At 51.1% G+C, this 17797-nt stretch overlaps 6 protein-coding genes across 7 annotated transcripts; 3 read left to right on the forward strand and 3 right to left on the reverse strand.

Annotated features, from left to right (window-relative positions):
• The first annotated feature begins 906 nt into the window (after positions 1-906).
• On the forward strand, positions 907-4309 carry uimc1 (ubiquitin interaction motif containing 1). The gene is made up of 18 exons (XM_053846448.1): positions 907-1017; positions 1093-1129; positions 1199-1245; positions 1305-1577; positions 1648-1660; positions 1730-1791; positions 1863-1936; positions 2000-2141; positions 2201-2302; positions 2363-2415; positions 2475-2569; positions 2783-2953; positions 3019-3255; positions 3323-3371; positions 3478-3574; positions 3643-3691; positions 3875-3956; positions 4040-4309. The coding sequence occupies exons 1-18, from the start codon at positions 907-909 to the stop codon at positions 4164-4166; spliced, it is 1821 nt and encodes a 606-aa protein (XP_053702423.1). The 3' UTR covers positions 4167-4309.
• On the reverse strand, positions 3722-7468 carry st6gal1 (ST6 beta-galactosamide alpha-2,6-sialyltranferase 1). Of its 2 annotated transcripts, XM_053847501.1 has the most exons (9): positions 7310-7468; positions 7196-7244; positions 6248-6454; positions 5780-6133; positions 5453-5714; positions 5285-5382; positions 5126-5227; positions 4885-5059; positions 3722-4812 (listed from the first exon to the last, which is right to left on the reverse strand). In XM_053847501.1, the coding sequence occupies exons 2-9, from the start codon at positions 7205-7207 to the stop codon at positions 4550-4552; spliced, it is 1473 nt and encodes a 490-aa protein (XP_053703476.1). In that variant the 5' UTR covers positions 7208-7244; positions 7310-7468; the 3' UTR covers positions 3722-4549. The 2 variants fall into 2 exon arrangements, with proteins under 2 accessions (XP_053703476.1, XP_053703475.1); XM_053847500.1 differs by lacking the exons at positions 7196-7244; positions 7310-7468 and having other exon boundaries at positions 6248-7163.
• Positions 7469-8001: 533 nt separating this feature from the next.
• On the reverse strand, positions 8002-11127 carry ncf1 (neutrophil cytosolic factor 1). Its single transcript, XM_053847505.1, has 11 exons — positions 10370-11127; positions 10223-10303; positions 10074-10149; positions 9297-9477; positions 9183-9229; positions 9001-9123; positions 8835-8942; positions 8651-8768; positions 8492-8587; positions 8252-8427; positions 8002-8194 (listed from the first exon to the last, which is right to left on the reverse strand). The coding sequence occupies exons 1-11, from the start codon at positions 10439-10441 to the stop codon at positions 8046-8048; spliced, it is 1227 nt and encodes a 408-aa protein (XP_053703480.1). The 5' UTR covers positions 10442-11127; the 3' UTR covers positions 8002-8045.
• LOC128748594 (cornifelin homolog B-like) lies at positions 10438-11649 on the forward strand. Its single transcript, XM_053847508.1, has 3 exons — positions 10438-10825; positions 10890-11044; positions 11212-11649. The coding sequence occupies exons 1-3, from the start codon at positions 10717-10719 to the stop codon at positions 11335-11337; spliced, it is 390 nt and encodes a 129-aa protein (XP_053703483.1). The 5' UTR covers positions 10438-10716; the 3' UTR covers positions 11338-11649.
• A 423-nt stretch (positions 11650-12072) lies between these two features.
• On the forward strand, positions 12073-13171 carry nhp2 (NHP2 ribonucleoprotein homolog (yeast)). Its single transcript, XM_053847507.1, has 4 exons — positions 12073-12338; positions 12545-12614; positions 12686-12791; positions 12854-13171. Exons 1-4 carry the CDS (start codon positions 12185-12187, stop codon positions 12977-12979), a joined length of 456 nt encoding a protein of 151 aa, XP_053703482.1. The 5' UTR covers positions 12073-12184; the 3' UTR covers positions 12980-13171.
• On the reverse strand, positions 12804-17004 carry lcp2a (lymphocyte cytosolic protein 2a). The gene is given in 18 exon segments (XM_053847509.1): positions 12804-13360; positions 13422-13571; positions 13635-13773; positions 13775-13848; positions 13910-13976; positions 14048-14143; positions 14210-14269; positions 14975-15089; positions 15167-15244; positions 15318-15372; positions 15430-15500; positions 15581-15764; positions 15833-15867; positions 15929-15957; positions 16037-16102; positions 16169-16215; positions 16648-16710; positions 16864-17004. Coding segments are annotated over 18 exon segments (1566 nt in total). The 5' UTR covers positions 16942-17004; the 3' UTR covers positions 12804-13201.
• Between the last annotated feature and the right edge of the window lie 793 nt (positions 17005-17797).

Below are 17797 nucleotides of genomic sequence, written 5' to 3' on the forward strand. Positions count from 1 at the left end.
AGTTGCCGAGTTGAGTTTGAACCGTCCACTTCTCCTCATCCGAGTGGAGGAATGTGCCGTCTGATGAGTCAGCGGTCACTTTAGGTCCAAACTTTATCTTCGGCCAGAAATGTTGATGTTGATGGAGGTAAGCACCGGGCAGGCTGGACATTAGCCTCAAAACCGAAACATTTGACCGCGGAGTCCCGCGGTTTCAAGTCGAACAGAACAAGTAGAAGACTTGAATTCTTGAAGAAATAATAAAGTCGAACTTAGTGTCCTGTAAAACCCGCCGTGGCGGTTGTCTACACACCTGGAAATGAACGTCTTTATACGTAATATTTTGTGTTTGTAATTTGAGACGCGGTCACCAGAGGACGTTACAAAAGTTCGTCCTCCTCTTTGTTTCTCCTCTGGTTGGCCTGACGTCACTCATATGTTTAAAGATGGTGTCATTCAAGATGTTTCCACTTGACACGTGAGACTTCCTGTGTGTTTGTGGATTTAATATTGAGGTGATCACGTGACTGTGCTTGCGTATTGACCAGGCTGCTGTTGTGAATGGCTGAAGAAACTGCTCAGTAAACCTGGTGTGGAACCACTGGACTGGAGCTATGGAGAGTCAGCAGGTGAGCAGCCCATCCCAGTTGAGTTTCATGAAGAAACTCACGTCTCGGTTGTTTCAGGTTGATCTAACATGTGAGCACGATTCGCTCGCATCGTTGTCGGCGAGAGAAAAACGCTGGAGGCGGAGACTCAATAAGCACAGAGGTCAGTAAAGAAAGGAGCTCAGGATGCAGGAATAGAAATGTTTGCACTTGTTTGCTAGGTTCAGTAGCCTGTAGCATCCTGTCTGGAGGTCTTCAAACCGCAGATGGAGTGATAATAGCGAGCAGCGGTTCTGAAGTTTAGTCTGTGTGTCCAGAGATGACTGAGGACGAGATGATGCAACTGGCACTGCGGCTCAGTGAACAGGAAGCCGGCGCCAACCCATCCCAAGAGGAAGAGGGTGATGTGAGCGAGGCCGTCCACCAAAGTGTGAGTCCCAGCTGCAGTACCTCAGGTCGCCTCTGGAGGACCTGCCGGTTCTGACTGTTTGCTCCTCTCTTGCAGATGGTGGGTCAGACGCCGGAGCAGAGTCTCCTGAAAGGTAGCGCCTCTCTATCCGTCTGTCGTGTCACTGCGGCCACAACGCTCGGACATTCTCACGTGTGTCCAGGTGAACCTGATCATCGGCCCGTTTCGTCTGGTCTGGAGCTCCAGCAGGTGACGAGCACCATTCCTCCTCACCTCACAGAGCCTCACTGGTGCTTGTCTTTCCCCAGAGAGCATGTGACGTCTCGCACGCCGACCAGGACTTTCCTTTTGGAGGTTTTATCTCCAGCAATTGCTCACTGGAAAGTTTATCACCCTCACACCGAAGCATCAGCCCCACTTTCCCCAGAACTCCCTGCAGCCCCCTGGTGGATGTGAGGGGAACTGGAGCCGGGAAGACACTCCAGTTCACCAACAGCCCCTGTGGACCTTCTGGACCTGAGCGCTCGCCTCGGCTCTTGGACAAGGAAGGTCTTGCTGACTCTGTTGAGATGAACCATCAGGTGAGCTCACGGTGTGGACCTCGGCTGCAGACACACACCCGCTGACTCCGTGTTCTGTGTCGCTATCCAGGCTGAGGACTCTGGTGAGGACCGCTGCGGTGGTGTCGGGTAGGTCAACTGAGCGTCCGAGATTAAACCTGCGTATCTTCCAGAAGTCACTGTGAGATCTTATGACATGACGCTGCGCTGGTCAGATGAAGACGAGGACGTGAGGGTCAGTGCTCCGGGCAGGTGAACGGTGAACTCTCACTCCTCAGATATCCACAGATTTGGTCTGATTTTCAGGAGTCACGGAGCCCGGTCTTTCATCAGGAAACAGGCAGCGGCTGGACTCCCGCCACTGCAAACGGACCCGGCAGGTGTTGGTCCAGTTCCATGTCTCTGAGAGTTGGATGTGGTTTAGAGTGTCGTGTTTTTCACAGTTCCTCATCATCAAGGGTGGATCCCTGTGTGGACCCGCGACTGAGGAGCCAGGGAGGACCAGCTGAGGGCCAGCCAACGGTCCAGTACTACTGGGGCGTCCCATTCTGTCCCAGAAGTCTGGACCCAGACGAGTACACTCAGGTTCGACCGGCATACGCGGCTGATGGATGAGGAGTGTTCAGACCCGTGTGTGTGTTCAGGTGATCGTGACTCAGTTGGACACTTACAGCCGGAGTCTTAAAGAAGCTCGAAGGTTGCTGCTGAGGAAAGCCCAGTGGAGCGACGGCGTCCTGCCTGAGACGGTACCGACTCGCTTCCATGCGCCCCTGAGGAGTGTGACTTAGATATATTTGTATCTACAGAACGCTCCCTCGCCGCCACAGACTGAAGCTGAGGCTTCGCAACAGATAGGCAGGTAGGAGCGTCAGCGAGCGCCATGTTTGTCAGAGTGTTGGTAACATGTGACCATGGCAGCGGGGACGATGGGAACCAAGGCGCTGACGTTGATCCTGGGAAGTGCAGAGATCTGGACGAAGATCTTCAGGACATGGACTGTAACACCTGTCCAGGTGTGTGTGTGTGTGTGTGTGTGTGTGTGTGTGTGTGTGTGTGTGTGTGTGTGTGTGTGTGTGTGTGTGTGTGTGTGTGTGTGTGTGTGTGTGTGTGTGTGTGTGTGTGTGTGTGTGTGTGTGTGTGTGTGTGTGTGTGTGTGTGTGTGTGTGTGTGTGTGTGTGTGTGTGTGTGTGCACACTGACCCGCCTCTCTTCTCATTCTGGACTTAGAGACGCAGCTGACTGACAAAGACTGTGATGATGATGAAGATGGTGAAGACCAGTGTCTGAAAGGAAGGGTCAGTGAGCGCCTCTGTCGGATGTCTGTGAGAGACGGACTGTCATGTTCTCCGCAAAGCCGTGCCTCTCCGCTGGAGGTCAAGGAGATCGTGGTGCCAGACTGTAAGCTCCTGACCTCGATGCAGAACCAGTAGCCCATTTGTTTGCTGACCGACAAGTATTTCCAGGTGATGAAGAAGAAGTTGAGGAAGCTGATGAAAAGAAAAATGACAGCTCGTCTTCCGATGTGGAGGAGATACATGAGGTGAAGAGCGGAAGCCGTCCCTCCGCCGATCCCTCTCTGAGCCCTCAGAGCACGGTCAACTGTCCCATCTGCCAGCTCTCCTTTCCGCTGGCAGACGTGGAGATGCACGCGGCCTACTGTGAAGGAGACAAGAACAAGTCTGCGGACGACAGCGACCACGGTCTGACTCGCGCCGCTCCCTCCTGTTTTGCCAAAGCTGCTGCTGAAGGCTTGGTGTTTGTGTTTAGATTCTCCAGTTCGGCCAAGGAAGAGACGAAGAAAAGGAGCCGCAGAGAGGTCACTCACTGTTCACTCATTACTAGTCTCATTTAGGTTCCCGGTTTCCTTGAGCTGTGGGCGAACATCGTCTCACATTTCAAACTGTCCCGTCTGTGACTTGCAGCGTCCAGGAGAAGTGCTACGTCTGCCAGACAATGGTTCCGCTGAGCAGCTACAGTCGCCACACCCAGCTCTGCATGCAGCTGTCCGTCAAGCCTGCTGTAGGTGCTGGTGTCTCCTGCTGCCCTGTGCTTTCTGTATTCACCTGACTCCGTCTCTGACCCCACAGAGAGGAACCCTGCTGTCCGCCCTGGAGCAGAGCGACTCCGCAGACACTGGTACCCTTCTCTCTCAATGATGAGTCAGCGTTTTTTAAATCATTTTAATTTCATGAGTTTCCAGTGTGAAACAAGCGGACGAGACTCTTACAGCAGTCTGGTGTCTTGATAATGGTGTCAGAGCGCCACCTAGTGGCTGAAAATCCGATGACTACATCATGTTGATTTAACTCTCTCGTGCAGCTCAGCGTGGTTCTGGGGTCCGACCAGGCCCATCAGGTTCCAGGGTCCAGCCGTGTCCGTCAAGTTCGAGAGTAAAGCCAAAGTAGGACTCCGAGTGTTGTTTCACATGTCAAAGGTCACAGACCTTCTCGAGTCAACAACACTGTTGTCCTGACTTGCTTGCAGTGACATCATCGAGCTTCAAGATGACGACGACGATGATGATGAGGATTCTTTGAACAGAATCTTCACAGAAGCGACCAAATCTCAGGTGACCTTCAGGCGAACACAAGCTCAGAAACCGAAACGATGAAGCAAACAGGCCTTTTCTGTCTGCTGAGCTGAAGATGTCGGACTATAACTGAGGTCAAAGGTCGGGGTGTGCATCGCCGTTTGTAAACGCACGTCCTAATAAAAGCCGACTGAGAACGCAGCTAAAGAGCTTCTTTCTTCACCTTCACGTGTCAGAAACCTTAGTGACGTCCTGGTCTGAGACCCGACGTAAATGTTCTCACTCACAAATCCCATGCACTGAGGTTCGCTGGACCTGGCCGGGGTGTCGCTGAGGTTTCCTCCTATAGATGAACGATGGGAATGGAAAGCTAACTGTTACTGGAGCCTTCACTTGTGCAGGAATGGAGCAGGTGTGGGGGCGTGTCAGCAGGAGGACCGCGGACCTCCCCAGTTCTGATGTCATCATGCAGTAGCTGCCGTGGTATTGCAGTTGATTTGACCAAAGCCAGGCAGAGTGACCCGTCCGTGGGTGTAAATGTCCCGGTCCGACCCGCGGTTCATTCTCTTGACCAGGTTCTTCTCGTACAGCAGCGGGTGGTAGGCGCCGAGCGTGCAGGCGGCGTCGTAGAAGCGTTGGTAGTAATGACAGAGCTCTGTTTTCCGCCGTGACGGCAGGAATTCGTACACGTGCACCGCCTCGCACAGGGACATCATCAGCACCGTGCCTGGGAAGAGGAACCCAACACGTCATCCTGAAGTTAAGTTACCGCGAGCGCAGTGGCGGTGAACCCACATACCCAGCAGGCCAGAGGACGGCGGGTTCTTCTGGATCGGCTCCAGCATGTTGTCCTGGATGCGTTGCCACAGCTGCCACTCCAGATGGGGGTGGAGGATGTAGAAGGGCTGCAGCGGGTGGAGCCTCCGGTACCGCTGGTACTGACCGAAAATCGGATAGTCCGTCTGGTTGAACCACTGGTGGACACACAAAATAACCGTCTCAGATGATGTCACCATCCCGCTTTCTTTCACGCGCCTCACCTGTGTGAGGTCCGCGGAGAACGGCGCCGGGTCCCAGGCCACTAACACACCTGAGCTGTACAGGGAACTGGACAGGAAGCGATGGTCCTCAGAGGACATGACCTGCGAGTCACAGTAGCATGAGAACCGGCTGCTGTGGACACAGACCTGAAGACTCACCTGTGAATTGATGAGGCGAATGGTGGTTTTAGAGCCCACGTCCTTCTCGTAGCCGGCGGTGGGTGCAGCATTGAAGCGCAACACTGCATCATGGGAATCTTAAAAAACAGAAAACATCCTCAGGGTGGGTGACTTCCGAGGAAGTCATGGTCCAAAGCGGTCACCAACCTATCTCTTTTCCAAGCCCAGAGAAACGCAGCGACCCAGCGGACGACACCACAGCGCAGTTCTTATAAGGACCCAGGTCAGAGGTCAGTGGCTTTGGGGGCAGCTGGGAGGCCCAGGGCAGGGAGGAGAACGGGTACAGGTCCGATGTTAAGCTGGTGACATTAACGTTGTCTTTGAGCTGGCAAAGAAGCTCTGGCCCACTCAGTCGGGGGCGACTCGGGATACTCTGGCTGGAGAACTCCACGCCGTACTTGTTCATGGCCTGGTCCCAAAAAGTTGAGTGTGTGATGATCAAACTTGTGCAAAACTTAAGTGTCTCACACATACCTGGTAGTTCTGCACCACCTTCTTCAGTCTGGTTCCCAGCATGCTGCTGGACATCTGGTCGTCCCACACTTCACCCAGAAGTCCATTGGGCCCGAAGAATTCAGCGTCAGTACCTTTAGTGCGGAGCTCGCTGTGGCGCCGGCCTCCAAACAACGAGTCCAACGCTCGCGCGAAACTCCGCGGCAGCAAGCGCCAGAAGAACCCCGCCGACTCTTTGGGCGGGTTGTGTGAGCTGGACTCCAGCAGAGTGTGGTTTGGCGAGGACAGCACCGGTATGGGATGGTGGCGATTGCCAGGGACCACGCCCGGAAGCTTCTGAGGGTCAATGAAGACAGGTTTGGCGCCACGAATGACCTGCAACACATGGATGTACAGTTCCGAGAGAAGAGTGTGGTGAGAGCTGCCACTCACATCCAGGCTGCCAGAGCTGTTCCAGGTCACGGCCTGCGGTTTACCTCAAGAACTCACCTTTATGACCGAGTTGGTCCGAGGCTGAGCCCGGGTGCGTGCTCGGACTCCGAAGATGGCGTCTGTGACTGACACACTGTTCTCGGCGCAGAAAGCATAGAGCAGCGCCATCAAGACACAGAAGAAGGCCATGCAGAGAGCACCGCGGCGAGCACGCCGCCGCAGGCGCCACAGCAAGCTGACGCGGTCCATCGTCGCCCCGGAGATCTGCAGAGAGGGACAGAGACATGGCTCGCGTGACGAAGATGTGACCATGATGAAGATGTGACAATGATGGAAGGGAAGGCTGCTCCTCTGATGATGCGGTTGGTTGTTCTGGTGAAGCTGTGATGGAGATGGTGATGATGATGAAGAAAACGTGATGATGACTGAGGTGGTTGCTCCGATGATGATGTGCTGATGAAGATGATGAAGGCGGTTGCTCTGATGAAGATGAAGATGTGGTGATGACTACGGTGGTTGCTCTGATGAACTGATGATGAAGATGATGAAGTTGCTGCTCTGATGAAGATGTGATGAAGTTGGTGGATCTGATGATAAAGTGATGAAGATCAAGGTGGTTGCTCTGATCACGATGATGATGATGGTGGTGATGGTGGTTGCTCTGAAGAAGATGCAACGATGATGAAAATGAAGATGATGGTAAAGTGACGATGATGAAGTTGCTGCTCTGATGAAGATGAAGTCGAGTGCTATGATGATAATGAAGATGTGGTGCAGTTGGTGGCTCTGAAGATAAAGTGATGCAGATCAAGGTGGTTGCTCGGATCACGACGGTGAGGATGATGATGAAGACGGTGCTGATGATGAGGCTGCCTGCTGCTCTGATGTGGATGGAGAGAGTCCTCAGATAGTGATGGAGTTCTGTGCTCTGCTGAAAACGCTGTTGCGATGATGCGATGCAGCAGATGATGATGATGATGATGATGATGATGAAGAGGAAAGTACCCTGTAGCTCATTTTCCGTCGCGTGTCTAGAGAGCAGCCTTCATGGTGTCTGGAGAGACAGGAGACGTTAGCAGCCGCACGCACACGTCCGTGATGTGACGTGAGTCTGCTCACCTGCGCTGGTTCTACTGCGGGGCCTCCCGGTGGCTGGGTCTTCTCGTGTGTGCGGTCAGGCGCCTGCGGTCCATCGCTGCGGTCCGCCGCGTCTGGCGAGGCCGCGGTCGCAGTTCAGAACAATCTCCCACCGCATCGATGGTTCAGCTGGAGTCAACCAACACGCCGCACTTCCGCTTTCCTCTTTCACAATAAGAGCTATGTCTCTACGGCAGCTGCTTGAGAAGCTCAATCGGTTTGTGATTCGTCTGTTAGATAGCAAACTGTGTTCAGCACTCTTGATCTCTGGAGAATAACTGCAGTGCCGAGCGCCATTTACAGATCGTACCTGCCATTAGCGGGAATTTGAAAGGCGTCAGATGTCTTTTTCCGTCAGACAACGGCTCCTTGATAGATGCAGTTCCCGTGCGAAGCGTTTGTCCACGTGACTTCATATGCACGCTCCATTTACCTCGCAGAATCGCTTGAGCACAATTAAGAGCTGAGATTGAAATTCTGAGTCTTTACCAACTCTAGCGGGCGCTACACACGCACCTGCTCTATAGATCAGAATCGGCTTTGTTGCCAAGGTCAGTGAGGATCCCAGTAACTGCCTAAAACCTGATAACAATAATAATAAATAAACAAAAAATAAAATAAAAATCAACTTAGTATCAAGAATGAAGGTCCACAGTCGAGTGTTTTGGGTCACGTTTATTATTTATCCCCCACGAGTGGAGCAGGAGCTCCGTGTGTGTTAGTTGGTGGTCACAGGCTCGTGCACGCTGACCCTCTTGCGGGTGCTGTCTGTGCACCTCTGCAGGATGACCTCTGGACTAGGCCTTGGGGGGACCACGGGGCCTGACCCCGGGGCAGAACCAGTTCCAGTCAGCTCCGTCTTCATGTCTGTCGAACGCAGGAGGTCATCAGCAGCAGAGCGAGATGATGGAAGCGGAGACTCACCGGGGCCCTTTGTGTCTTTGGTTCGGCTCGGCCTGGTCGCCTTGGGGTCCCTCGGTGACGGTGTTGGGGTACGGACCTTCTGCTGCAGGAAGCGGCGGCTGTTCCTGCGGTAGACATCCTGGCTGAGGCGCTGACGGTTCTTGCCATGGATGCTCTTGAGGTTCTTGATGGTTGACCTGAAACAGGAAGTGGTGCGTCAAGCCGCGAACCCTCTAGTCACACCAAGGCTGTGAAGCGGACCTGCGGGGTGGAGGACGCTTGTTCACGTGCTCCGTGTTCTGCAAACCCACTGGTTCAAGGAAGGTTGAGGGGAAGTACCCGGTCTGCTCTCCCTTCCTGTGACTCCAGGAAGTGAGGACTTGTTTCTGAAGACCGGAACTGTAGATGCTCAGAGCTTACCTGACGACCCACCAACCGTCAAGGAGTTTGTGGATCACCTCAATGGTCTCGTCTCGGCCCAACGAGATCTCGTCTTCCAGCTGAGCTTCGTAGGCTTGGGTGGTGACGTGCGGCTCTCCTGAGGAATCAAGTTCTCTCTGAAGACCCTTTCAAGTAAATAACCTGGCGTGTCTCCAGCTAGTACCTTCATAGTCAGGCTCAAGGTCCTCTGACTCCTCTGGACCGTCCAGAGGCTCCAGGTATGATGCCGGGACCCAGCCCCGTTTGGACTCACTCTGACAGAACCACCAACCTGAATAGAGCGTTGAGAGTTGTGCTGTTCGGCAGCTTTAGTGTGGCGGGTTTCTGACCGTTCTGGTTTTTCTCAATGATGTCCACAAGGTCTCCAGTTTTCAGATTCATCTCATGCTTGGAGGTCTTGTTGAAGTCTGCCACCACTCGGTATGAGTCCAGGAGGATCGGACCTGAAATTTCTGCAAGAACATCTGTCAGAGTTCTGGTCACGAGTCACGGGTGAAGCGAAGGATCGCACCGGACACGTTTCCCTCCGACACCACCAGCGTCTCGCTTTTCTTCTGCCTGAGGGAGAAATCATCATCATCATCATCATCATCATCATCATCATCAGAGAAGAAACAACTCCTACTGTAAGGTGGCCGATGCGTTTGCGACCGGCGGGCTCTCATCTTCTGGTCGGACTTTGAAGAAGCTACAGAGAAGCTGGCAGCGGACGATGTGGGCTGGCAAGGCCACCAGAGCATCAAAGTACTCGGTCAGAGTGTTCTGGCGACTCTCTAGTGACTTCTGACTGTCGACCCAGCGAGGAGCTGAAGGACATAACAGTCATGAACACACGAAAATCGAACATTTTCTGATGTATCTTGCGACACTGAAGACTTGCTGAAGGTCTAAAACTGGACCTGGGTCTACTGAGAGAGGGTCTTCGTCGCAGCGACTAGACAGTTAGTCATGAGTCTTTCAGTGGCGACATTTGAGCTCCCACTGACAATGCTTTCATTCACATTTGATCTGAGTCACATCAAGATCACATTCATGGCAAAAACTGTTGAAGTGTGCGAGGCCACAGTTTCACCATCACTTTTTTGTTGTTTGGAAACTTCAGTGAAGAAAGTCCCTGTTGTAATTCAGCTTTCTGGAAGCTTCTGCTTTTGCCTCTCACAGATAAGTGTCACTATAGGACACTTCAGTCCTCTGGTCGTGACAAGAATCACTTTTATGGAATGAGAGCAGACTGATTCCAAAGTCTCTCTGCTTCAACTGAGAACTGCTGAGGGAAGTGGAGCATGACCACACACACACACACTCACACACGAGGGGGAGGGAGGTTACATTATTAGCTTCTCTCACTTCACATTGCTGAAATAGTTTTCTTGTCCTCCTAGGCTGGAGAGTTGAGACTCACCTGGTAGTGATGGGATAATTCTGTCTCGCTTCTCTATCTGCCCCGATTCGATGGGGAAAATCTCCTTCAACAATTTCTGAGAAAACAATTACCAGCACTGACCTGAGCAGAGTTCAAGTTGAAAGTCACTTCAGTCTTAAGAAACTCACGTGGAAGGTGTGAATCTGAGGATACGTCCTGTAGACCAGCTTCTCTGCCTGGTCGCTCCATTTCACCATCAGCATGTAGACCTAAGACAAAGTTGGAGCTGATTCATCGCAGAGTTCCATGTTGAAGGAAAAGCTTTGACCACTTACAAAGTGTTTACTCGGAAAATATCTTTTCTCAAATCCCAAAAGCTTCACATGTCTCACGTAGATCTCCTCCATGTCTGGAGCCACGGCCTCTTGCGAGCCTTTATATTGTGCTTGTACTTGGTTCCTCTTTTCTGTTGTTAAAATATGTGATTGCCTGTCAGCTTGCAGCGAAGAGGATGTGTGAGTGTGTGTGCATGCGCAATGAGGTCATCATGTTCTGGTCCAGCGAGTCTCGCAGGTTTCCTGAGTCTTAGTCTTGAGGACCGAGAAAACGAAGAGCTACAGGTGAGATTTTATTTTCAGTTCGTCATTCCTGGTCAAGCGAACTCGTGTGTGTCTCAGGGAAGATGTCAGCCGCCCTCTGGCCGGTGACTTCGCAGCCTTCGCAGCCTTCGCTTGATCTCTCAGCTGAATGGTCGTCTGGAATCTGCGACTGTTGTGATGATAAAAGCGAGTGTAGGCATCACGCGAGCGCCCCTGTGTTGTTGCTGTTGTTGTTGACGTTGTTGTCATCACTCAGGTTGTTTAGTCTGCTGTTGCTGTCCGTGCTTCGCCTGTGCGACCAGCAGAAAGCTTGGTGAGTGTCTCTGTCTTCCGCTGGTGGACGTCCTTGGCTGTGTCCCATCAGGAACGCTGTCTGTGAGGGTGTCGGTCCGACACCGCTACGGTATCCAGGTGAGCCTGCGACGCCTGAGCTTGTAGTTAAGGAGTGTCACACTCAATCACACACACTGAGTTTATTTTGCGGGCCTCATAGAATGACTCTGCGGGCCGGATTTGGCTCGAGCCGTGGGTTTGACTCGAGCATGTCTTGAGTCTGAGGGTTGTGTTTTCATCCTCAGGGAAGCCTGTGTCGGGACTGCGTGTGCGCCACCTGCTGTCTTCCGTGTGTCTGGTGTCAAATATCCCGAGAGATGAAAAGCAGAGAACTTCCTGCAGTGCTCGGCGACATCATCGGCCGGAGATGACACGAGACACCGCCATAGCTGTTATTTATTTACGTGTATTTCAATGACAATGATGCGTTGTTACTGTTCCGTCACTGTTAAACAGTTCGATTTGACGATAAAGGCGGATCCAAGATCGACTCTGACGTCATCACTTACGCGCCATTATGATCTGAATTCCCTGAATCCTCTCCAGCTATGAATTAACTAGAATATGTGTTTCTTCATGTTAAAATGACTTATACGTCAATACATTTCTAATAAGTGAAGGTGGTCGTGCGTCTCCAGTCACTATTGTTTTGGGAGAGTGTAAATATTGCTTGTGCGATGAATAAATGCATAATAAAACAATCTGGTTCTTGACCTTGATCTCAGCAATGTTCTCAAACTCAAAAACAACGACAACTCAAATGTCTGCTGTTTTTCGATGGGACTGGGACGCTTGACCTCAGCTTGGTTCTGGGAGTCACAAACTCAAGGCTGAAGGTGATCGGTGGACTCCTTGGAGACGGTTATGGAGAGAAAGATGCTCTTGAAACTAAGGAGCATCCTGAACAACATCACCCACCCCCTCCATCAGACTGTTGAATTTGTGATCAGTCTTTGTTGTTTAATTTAATTTAATTTAATTTTTCTGTGAGCACTTTGTCCCAAAACACTTTCCTAGTTGGTGGGCTCCCCACCATGGCAATAAACTTGATTCTGATTCTGATTCTGAAAAACAACTTCATATGTCCGCTGTTGCGTGCCGTAGTGACGTCATAAGCCTTGCGACAACCTACCCGTTCCCGCAGGCAAAACGAGACACGTGCGTCCGTGTGTACAATCGTGTTCGGTCGCTACATTTGTGTTTGAGCGGACTAGAAAAATGACTAAGGCAAAGAAGGAGAAGAGTTCGGTTGAAGAGGACGAGACCGAGATGAAGTCACAGGAGGAGTCCGTGTGTCCGCCGCTGAACCAGATCAGTGACCCGCTGGCCTCAAGGAAACTCAGCAAGAAGCTCTACAAGTGCGTCAAGAAAGGTGCGGATGATGGCCACACGTTTTCCAGCATGCTATTCTGTCGTGTTTTTACCGTCACTAAACTGGCACCAGAAAAGGTCCATTCCAAATTCGACATTTGAATTCGAATCCTTTCATGCTTCAGCTCTATTTTGACCGTAATAACCGTGTTGTGACCATGTTTGTCTCACGATGACGCTGTATTCACGGTGTTTTTCTGATCCCAGCTGCTAAAGTGAAGAACATCCGAAGAGGCGTGAAGGAGGTCCAGAAGTTCATCAACAAAGGCGAGCGAGGGTGAGCTGCTCTCCTGACTGGATGATGGCGTTTATCTCAGCCAGTTGATCAAGCTTCGATTGACGTTACAGAGTTGTGGTGTTGGCCGGCGACACTCTGCCCATCGATGTGTACTGCCACCTGCCGGTCATGTGTGAGGACAGAAACCTCCCTTACGTCTATGTCCCGTCCAAAGTGGTGAGTGCTCGTGGCGGTTTTGAGATGTGAATGGCGTGTGGCTAACTTTGTGGTGTTGCTAGGACCTGGGCTCCTCCGCCGGGTCCAAACGGCCCACGTGTGTGATTCTGATCAAACCCCATCCGGACTATCAGGAGGTGTACGACGAGTGTGTGGAACAGGTGACCGCACTTCCCAAACCTCTGTGACACACCTGACTGATGGACACTCACTGTTGGATCGTTTTTATTTCTACTGATGCTTTAAAACATTTAGAATATGTTTAAAAAAAATGTATTTTTTTTCTTCTTTTTTTTTAATGTCGTGAGTCGCTGCTGGCGATGTTTCTGTACACGTTTAAGATGGGTTTGTGACTTTGCTGTTGATCAAAGTAGTAAAGTAAAATTTCAGCTTTGAAGTGTGAACTGTGTTCATTGATGGGTCCAGCCCGTCCGACTGGCCGTGTGGTGTCCTGCCGGGTGCGACAGGACGCACTGGTTCTGTTGGTTCGCGCTGCGATTCTTGGCGTCGATGAGTAGCAGAGGAGTCTGGGAGTAGTGGTTGATGATGTCACTGATGGTGGGGAAGGTCTGCACACACACACAATGGTCAGTCTGAACTGGAGAAAACTGCTCTGAAGTGGACAGTTACCTCCTGGACTTTGAGTCCGGTCCCGAGCTGGAACATGTGGCCCTGCAGTCGTATCTGAATGTTGTAGACCTTGTGGTGGTACAGAACCATCAGTGTGAAGGGCTGCCCTGCGTGCTGTTTGGTGCTGTCTCGGACCAGGTACGAGCCATCCTTCACACCCGCAGTAGACTGGGTTTAGTGGGAACACACGCTGCTGAAGCCGCTGCATCTTACCTGGTTGAGCTCTCGCAGACGTCCTTCAGCTAGGTCTCTGCTCACTCGGCCTGCGTACCAGCGAGGGTCCAGGTCCTGGTCGTGCAGTTCATACCTGGTCACACTGAACCACCACTGAGGTTCAGAGTTGCTTACCTTGTGGGACGCTGAAGCACGGGACGGAGGCTCGCTCAGCACCGGAGGTGGAATGGCAGGTTTGATTCCAGTGGGTAAGCTGTTGGTGAGACATAGTGGGTGACAAACGGACCGCTCGGATGAACCCTGCGACCTTGTACCTGTTGCCAGGGCTGATGTTCTCCACAGGGCGGGAGGGGCTCATAGGGAAGGTGCGGCGTTTGCTCACTAGCAAAGAAAAGTGCTGTGAGCAGCCTGTAACTGATATGTCTGTGTGTGAAACCGGACTGAGAGCTCACCGTCGTCCATCTTCTGTGAGAGAGAAGGGTTTAGTTAGTGGTGTTGTCGTCGTCGCTACAGTCATCATCACACTTACCCATCCGTCGTCTTCATACCTAAAAGAAGCAAATAAGTTAGTTGCTGTTCACGGGCGAGTCAGTCACAGCACTAGATGGAGTCACCTGGGAGCAGGAGTCCAGGGCTTGGGCTGGGGACGTGGACCAGGAGGTTCGATCGGAGCCCTGAAGGCCAGAGATCATGGTCAAACCACATGGTGCCTCTCCAACATACACCCAGCAGTTGAGATGATTTCTCTGATGTACAGACCCACTCCCTCACATCCCTCTGTTATACATGACTGAAAATCATTTTTTATTTGATGACATCTTTGCTGACTCAGCACCGAATAACCCATATCCTGCTCGGGATAAAAGCTGAGCCATCCAGACGGAGACCGCTGCACCCACTCTCAACAGTGGACAGTCAGGAGCATGTGGCCCATTCCCTGGAGAAAACTGACTTCTCCTGGACTGTGACGTCATTGTACACAGATGAATGAATGTCTTTTTTCAATCTCATAATACGCTGATATCAACTGCATTTTACATTGACGTTAGATCACACTGTTAATAACAGCGTAAATTCACATAAATGTATTTACATAAAATGTAAATTCACAGACAGAAATATGCTTTTAAGCGCTCACATTCAAGTCCAGCAGTGGTCAGCTTAGTTGTGAGTAGTGATGGGTAAATGAGGCATCATAAAGCATTTCAACACAATGACACTGCGTTGATACTGTCAACGAATACTGACACCTATTTGGAATTGCTACTCTTCTGAGGACTTGGTGCGACACCTTTAGCGAACTGACTGGCGTCTTTTTGTACACCTGACAGCGGCTTATCAGGACAAATTTGTACACTTTAACACACGCATTTACTCACCTGTTGGCGCTGCTGCGCTGCTGCCAGGGAGAAGAAAATTGAAAGTTACAGTTGGAGGAGGAGTCTGTGGCGCCATCTTGGAGGTAACTCACTTCACTCCCCCGGTGGCTGGCACCTGAACACACATGACCACAGCTGGGTCAAACCATCCGCTAACTTCACAGAGTCGCCACAGCAGCGAAGAGCTCTTACCCAGAAGAGGAGACGGGCTGGGTCCAGAATCCCGACCTGGCTTTTTGTCGCGGAATATCTGAGGCTTCGGCGGCTGACCTGGCGACAGTCAGAGCACAACTCAAGACAAGAGGTCGACATCTGGCTCGAGAAGTGGCTGCTGAATACTGACCCCGCTCGGGCAGCTGACTGTGAACATGCGGAGAGTGGTCTCTTCTGGACACTTTCTGAAAACAAGACGGGTAGCACCTGACCTCTGATGATGCGTCACTCTTAATACTCACTGGGAGGGTGGAGGGCATGGGCCGGGGCAACAGCTCAGGTGGTCTGGCTGAGGGGTGGTGGTCTCTGTTGTCTGAGGGAGAGGAACATAACTGTGGTTATGTCATCATCCGCTTTAGCCTGGGGCGCCACGGTATCCATGAATTCAAATACCGATGTAGTCACTGTTGCTTATTTTCACTTCACTTGTTCGCAAGTGGTTGAGGTCTTCTCGCGGAGGATCCTCGTACCGGTCGGCATTATCGTCGTCGCTGTTCGGATCCTCATAGCCGTTGTCGTCGCTACTGTTCGGATCCACGTAGTCGTTGTCGTCACTGCTGTAGTTGGCGTCATCGTCCTTCAATGGACAAACTAGTTGTGAAGTCGAGTCAAACCATATGAAGTTAAGAGTGGGGATTTACTCACAAACTCGTCGTCCGCCCAGCCCACAACGTTTTCCGCTGGAAGGGAAGAGAGGACATGAATGCGTCATAATAAGAGCCAGCTACTGAAGTCTCTCACCAGGGTCTGGGTATTTCGGTGTTGGAGTCCTAGGAAGCAAAGGACACACAAGTCAGGATTGTTTTTTTGTGGACAAAAACAAAAGAGAAGAAATGGAAATCTGAAAACTTTTTGGTGAAGAATCTTCTCCGCTCTTCCTTCCTGCTGATCTCAGCGCTGATCTTGTAGATCAACCTGTAGGACACGATAACTGTTGACACGGAAACACGCATGGGCGGCAACGGAGACATGGCGACTTACGGGATGTGAAGCTTGGGAAACTTCTGCAGATCGTTTTCAGTCAGATCCTAAACGATAAAAATCACCTGTGGTTGGAAACTTGCAAGGCAGAGAGACATGAGTGGAAATAGTTTCAAAGCACCACCGTAGGAGGAGCTGCTGCCATGTTTGACCAAAAGGAGGCAGCGCACTCAAAACCCACAGAAGAAAAGGTCACATGGGAGCATGTTGCTGTGTGAGACGTTAGATAAGTAGATTCAGATCTACACCGTTCACCTCAGACTGTCTCACAAACGTGGTGACACGTGTCACAGAGGAGTTACTAGAGTGGTCAGGCTCGGAAGTACAAACCAATATTAGGTCACTCTGAGAGTCTTCGGTGACTCTCTGCACTCTGACTTCCTTGTCTGAAATGAACATGTCTGTAGCAACTTCCTGGCTCCTGCTGAACCACCAGAAGGGAGATAAAACTCAAAAGTAAATCCACTCGTTTGACTCACAACGAATCTGCTTCCGCTGATGGAGTTCTTGATGACAACTGCGTCACATCCAGTCAGGCTCATCTGCAAAGACACGAGGAAGTCCATTGTTTCTACTATTCATGTGGCAGCTGGAATCAGAGTGGGTGGTTCAAGTCCACATCAAAGTGTGTCCAGCACTTCTGATAAGTGGCAGGTCACGCCCCCGTCCGGTTGCCGCGGCCTGAAAAGGCTCACCTTTCTCAGGTAGTTGGCCAGTTGCACCGGGCTCCATCCCGTCACCTCTGCCCTCGTCGGAGTTCGGCTGGCGCACATTGTCGACTCAACCCACCCAAGTCTGCGATCGACTTGAGAAGAAACTTGTCTTTGCGTTTCTTCTTCCTGTTTCTCTGCGGCTCCTCCCAAAAACAGGAAGTCCCCCCCACCATCTCGATGCTCAGTCAGCCTGACTCTGACCGCAAAGCAGAAGTGTCTGAGTGACTCATGATCATTAGAAGATTGGCACGACATGCCTGCTCACACTGGTATGAGAGCTTGTGTCCCTCATCCCTTTAAGATGAAGCCCTCACCTGTCAGGTACTGACCACTGCGGGTAGGGATCATTGCAGTACACCACCACAGATATAACTCTTAGTGTGCGTCGCATCCATCAGATTTGTTTTGAAACTTTTCAATGAGTTTCTACCATACACCAAACATTTATAGCAAAATATTTTTGATCATTTCCTCCTCTCCTCTGGCTATTTCGTCCACCAAAACGTCATCTCACATTCATGGCTGAATAGTTGAAATAAATAGTTGAGCAGTGGCAAATGTTTTAAGCTACGTTGTTCATAAATCAATTAACCAATAACTGAAATTTAGAAAGAAAGCTGGTGCCTTCCCCTACCATCCTACGCTTAGCAGATTTGCGCGCTGCATCAGAACAGGAAGTGCCACCTGACTCATTCCGTACAGATGAAAAGCTTGTTCATTGATGCATAGTTTTTGATATAAATGAATGGTGAGTAAATGCCTGTTAAGAAGTCGATAATTGTTTTGTGCCAAATAAGTGCAACATGTCAGTCAATCGCGACGCATTCATCATCAGACCAACCTATAATTTGCAAGCGACCTGCTTGATATATGTCGTGTTTTGCTGATCAGAATCAGAATCAAAATAGAATTTATT

Source organism: Synchiropus splendidus, chromosome 17 (assembly GCF_027744825.2).
Source record: "Synchiropus splendidus isolate RoL2022-P1 chromosome 17, RoL_Sspl_1.0, whole genome shotgun sequence".
In the NCBI taxonomy this organism is placed as follows: domain Eukaryota; kingdom Metazoa; phylum Chordata; class Actinopteri; order Syngnathiformes; family Callionymidae; genus Synchiropus; species Synchiropus splendidus.

Excerpts from the sequence above, each read along its gene's own strand:
- uimc1 (XM_053846448.1), top strand. The coding sequence starts at position 907 with ATGACTGAGGACGAGATGATGCAACTGGCACTGCGGCTCAGTGAACAG. Across the intron at positions 1,018-1,092 it reads GCGAGGCCGTCCACCAAAGT|ATGGTGGGTCAGACGCCGGA; the intron begins GTGAGTCCCAGC and ends CCTCTCTTGCAG. Across the intron at positions 2,570-2,782 it reads GGACTGTAACACCTGTCCAG|AGACGCAGCTGACTGACAAA; the intron begins GTGTGTGTGTGT and ends TTCTGGACTTAG.
- st6gal1 (XM_053847500.1), bottom strand. The coding sequence starts at position 6,502 with ATGGTCACATCTTCGTCACGCGAGCCATGTCTCTGTCCCTCTCTGCAG. Across the intron at positions 5,715-5,779 it reads AGGTGGTGCAGAACTACCAG|GCCATGAACAAGTACGGCGT; the intron begins GTATGTGTGAGA and ends TTTTGGGACCAG. Across the intron at positions 5,228-5,284 it reads TTCGCCTCATCAATTCACAG|GTCATGTCCTCTGAGGACCA; the intron begins GTGAGTCTTCAG and ends TGTGACTCGCAG.
- ncf1 (XM_053847505.1), bottom strand. The coding sequence starts at position 10,441 with ATGGAGGAGATCTACGTGAGACATGTGAAGCTTTTGGGATTTGAGAAA. Across the intron at positions 10,304-10,369 it reads ATTTTCCGAGTAAACACTTT|GTCTACATGCTGATGGTGAA; the intron begins GTAAGTGGTCAA and ends ACTTTGTCTTAG. Across the intron at positions 8,769-8,834 it reads CCTTGAGCCTGACTATGAAG|GAGAGCCGCACGTCACCACC; the intron begins GTACTAGCTGGA and ends TTGATTCCTCAG.
- LOC128748594 (XM_053847508.1), top strand. The coding sequence starts at position 10,717 with ATGTCAGCCGCCCTCTGGCCGGTGACTTCGCAGCCTTCGCAGCCTTCG. Across the intron at positions 10,826-10,889 it reads TTGTGATGATAAAAGCGAGT|GTTGTTTAGTCTGCTGTTGC; the intron begins GTAGGCATCACG and ends GTCATCACTCAG. Across the intron at positions 11,045-11,211 it reads GACACCGCTACGGTATCCAG|GGAAGCCTGTGTCGGGACTG; the intron begins GTGAGCCTGCGA and ends TTTCATCCTCAG.
- nhp2 (XM_053847507.1), top strand. The coding sequence starts at position 12,185 with ATGACTAAGGCAAAGAAGGAGAAGAGTTCGGTTGAAGAGGACGAGACC. Across the intron at positions 12,615-12,685 it reads ATCAACAAAGGCGAGCGAGG|AGTTGTGGTGTTGGCCGGCG; the intron begins GTGAGCTGCTCT and ends TTGACGTTACAG. Across the intron at positions 12,792-12,853 it reads TCTATGTCCCGTCCAAAGTG|GACCTGGGCTCCTCCGCCGG; the intron begins GTGAGTGCTCGT and ends TGGTGTTGCTAG.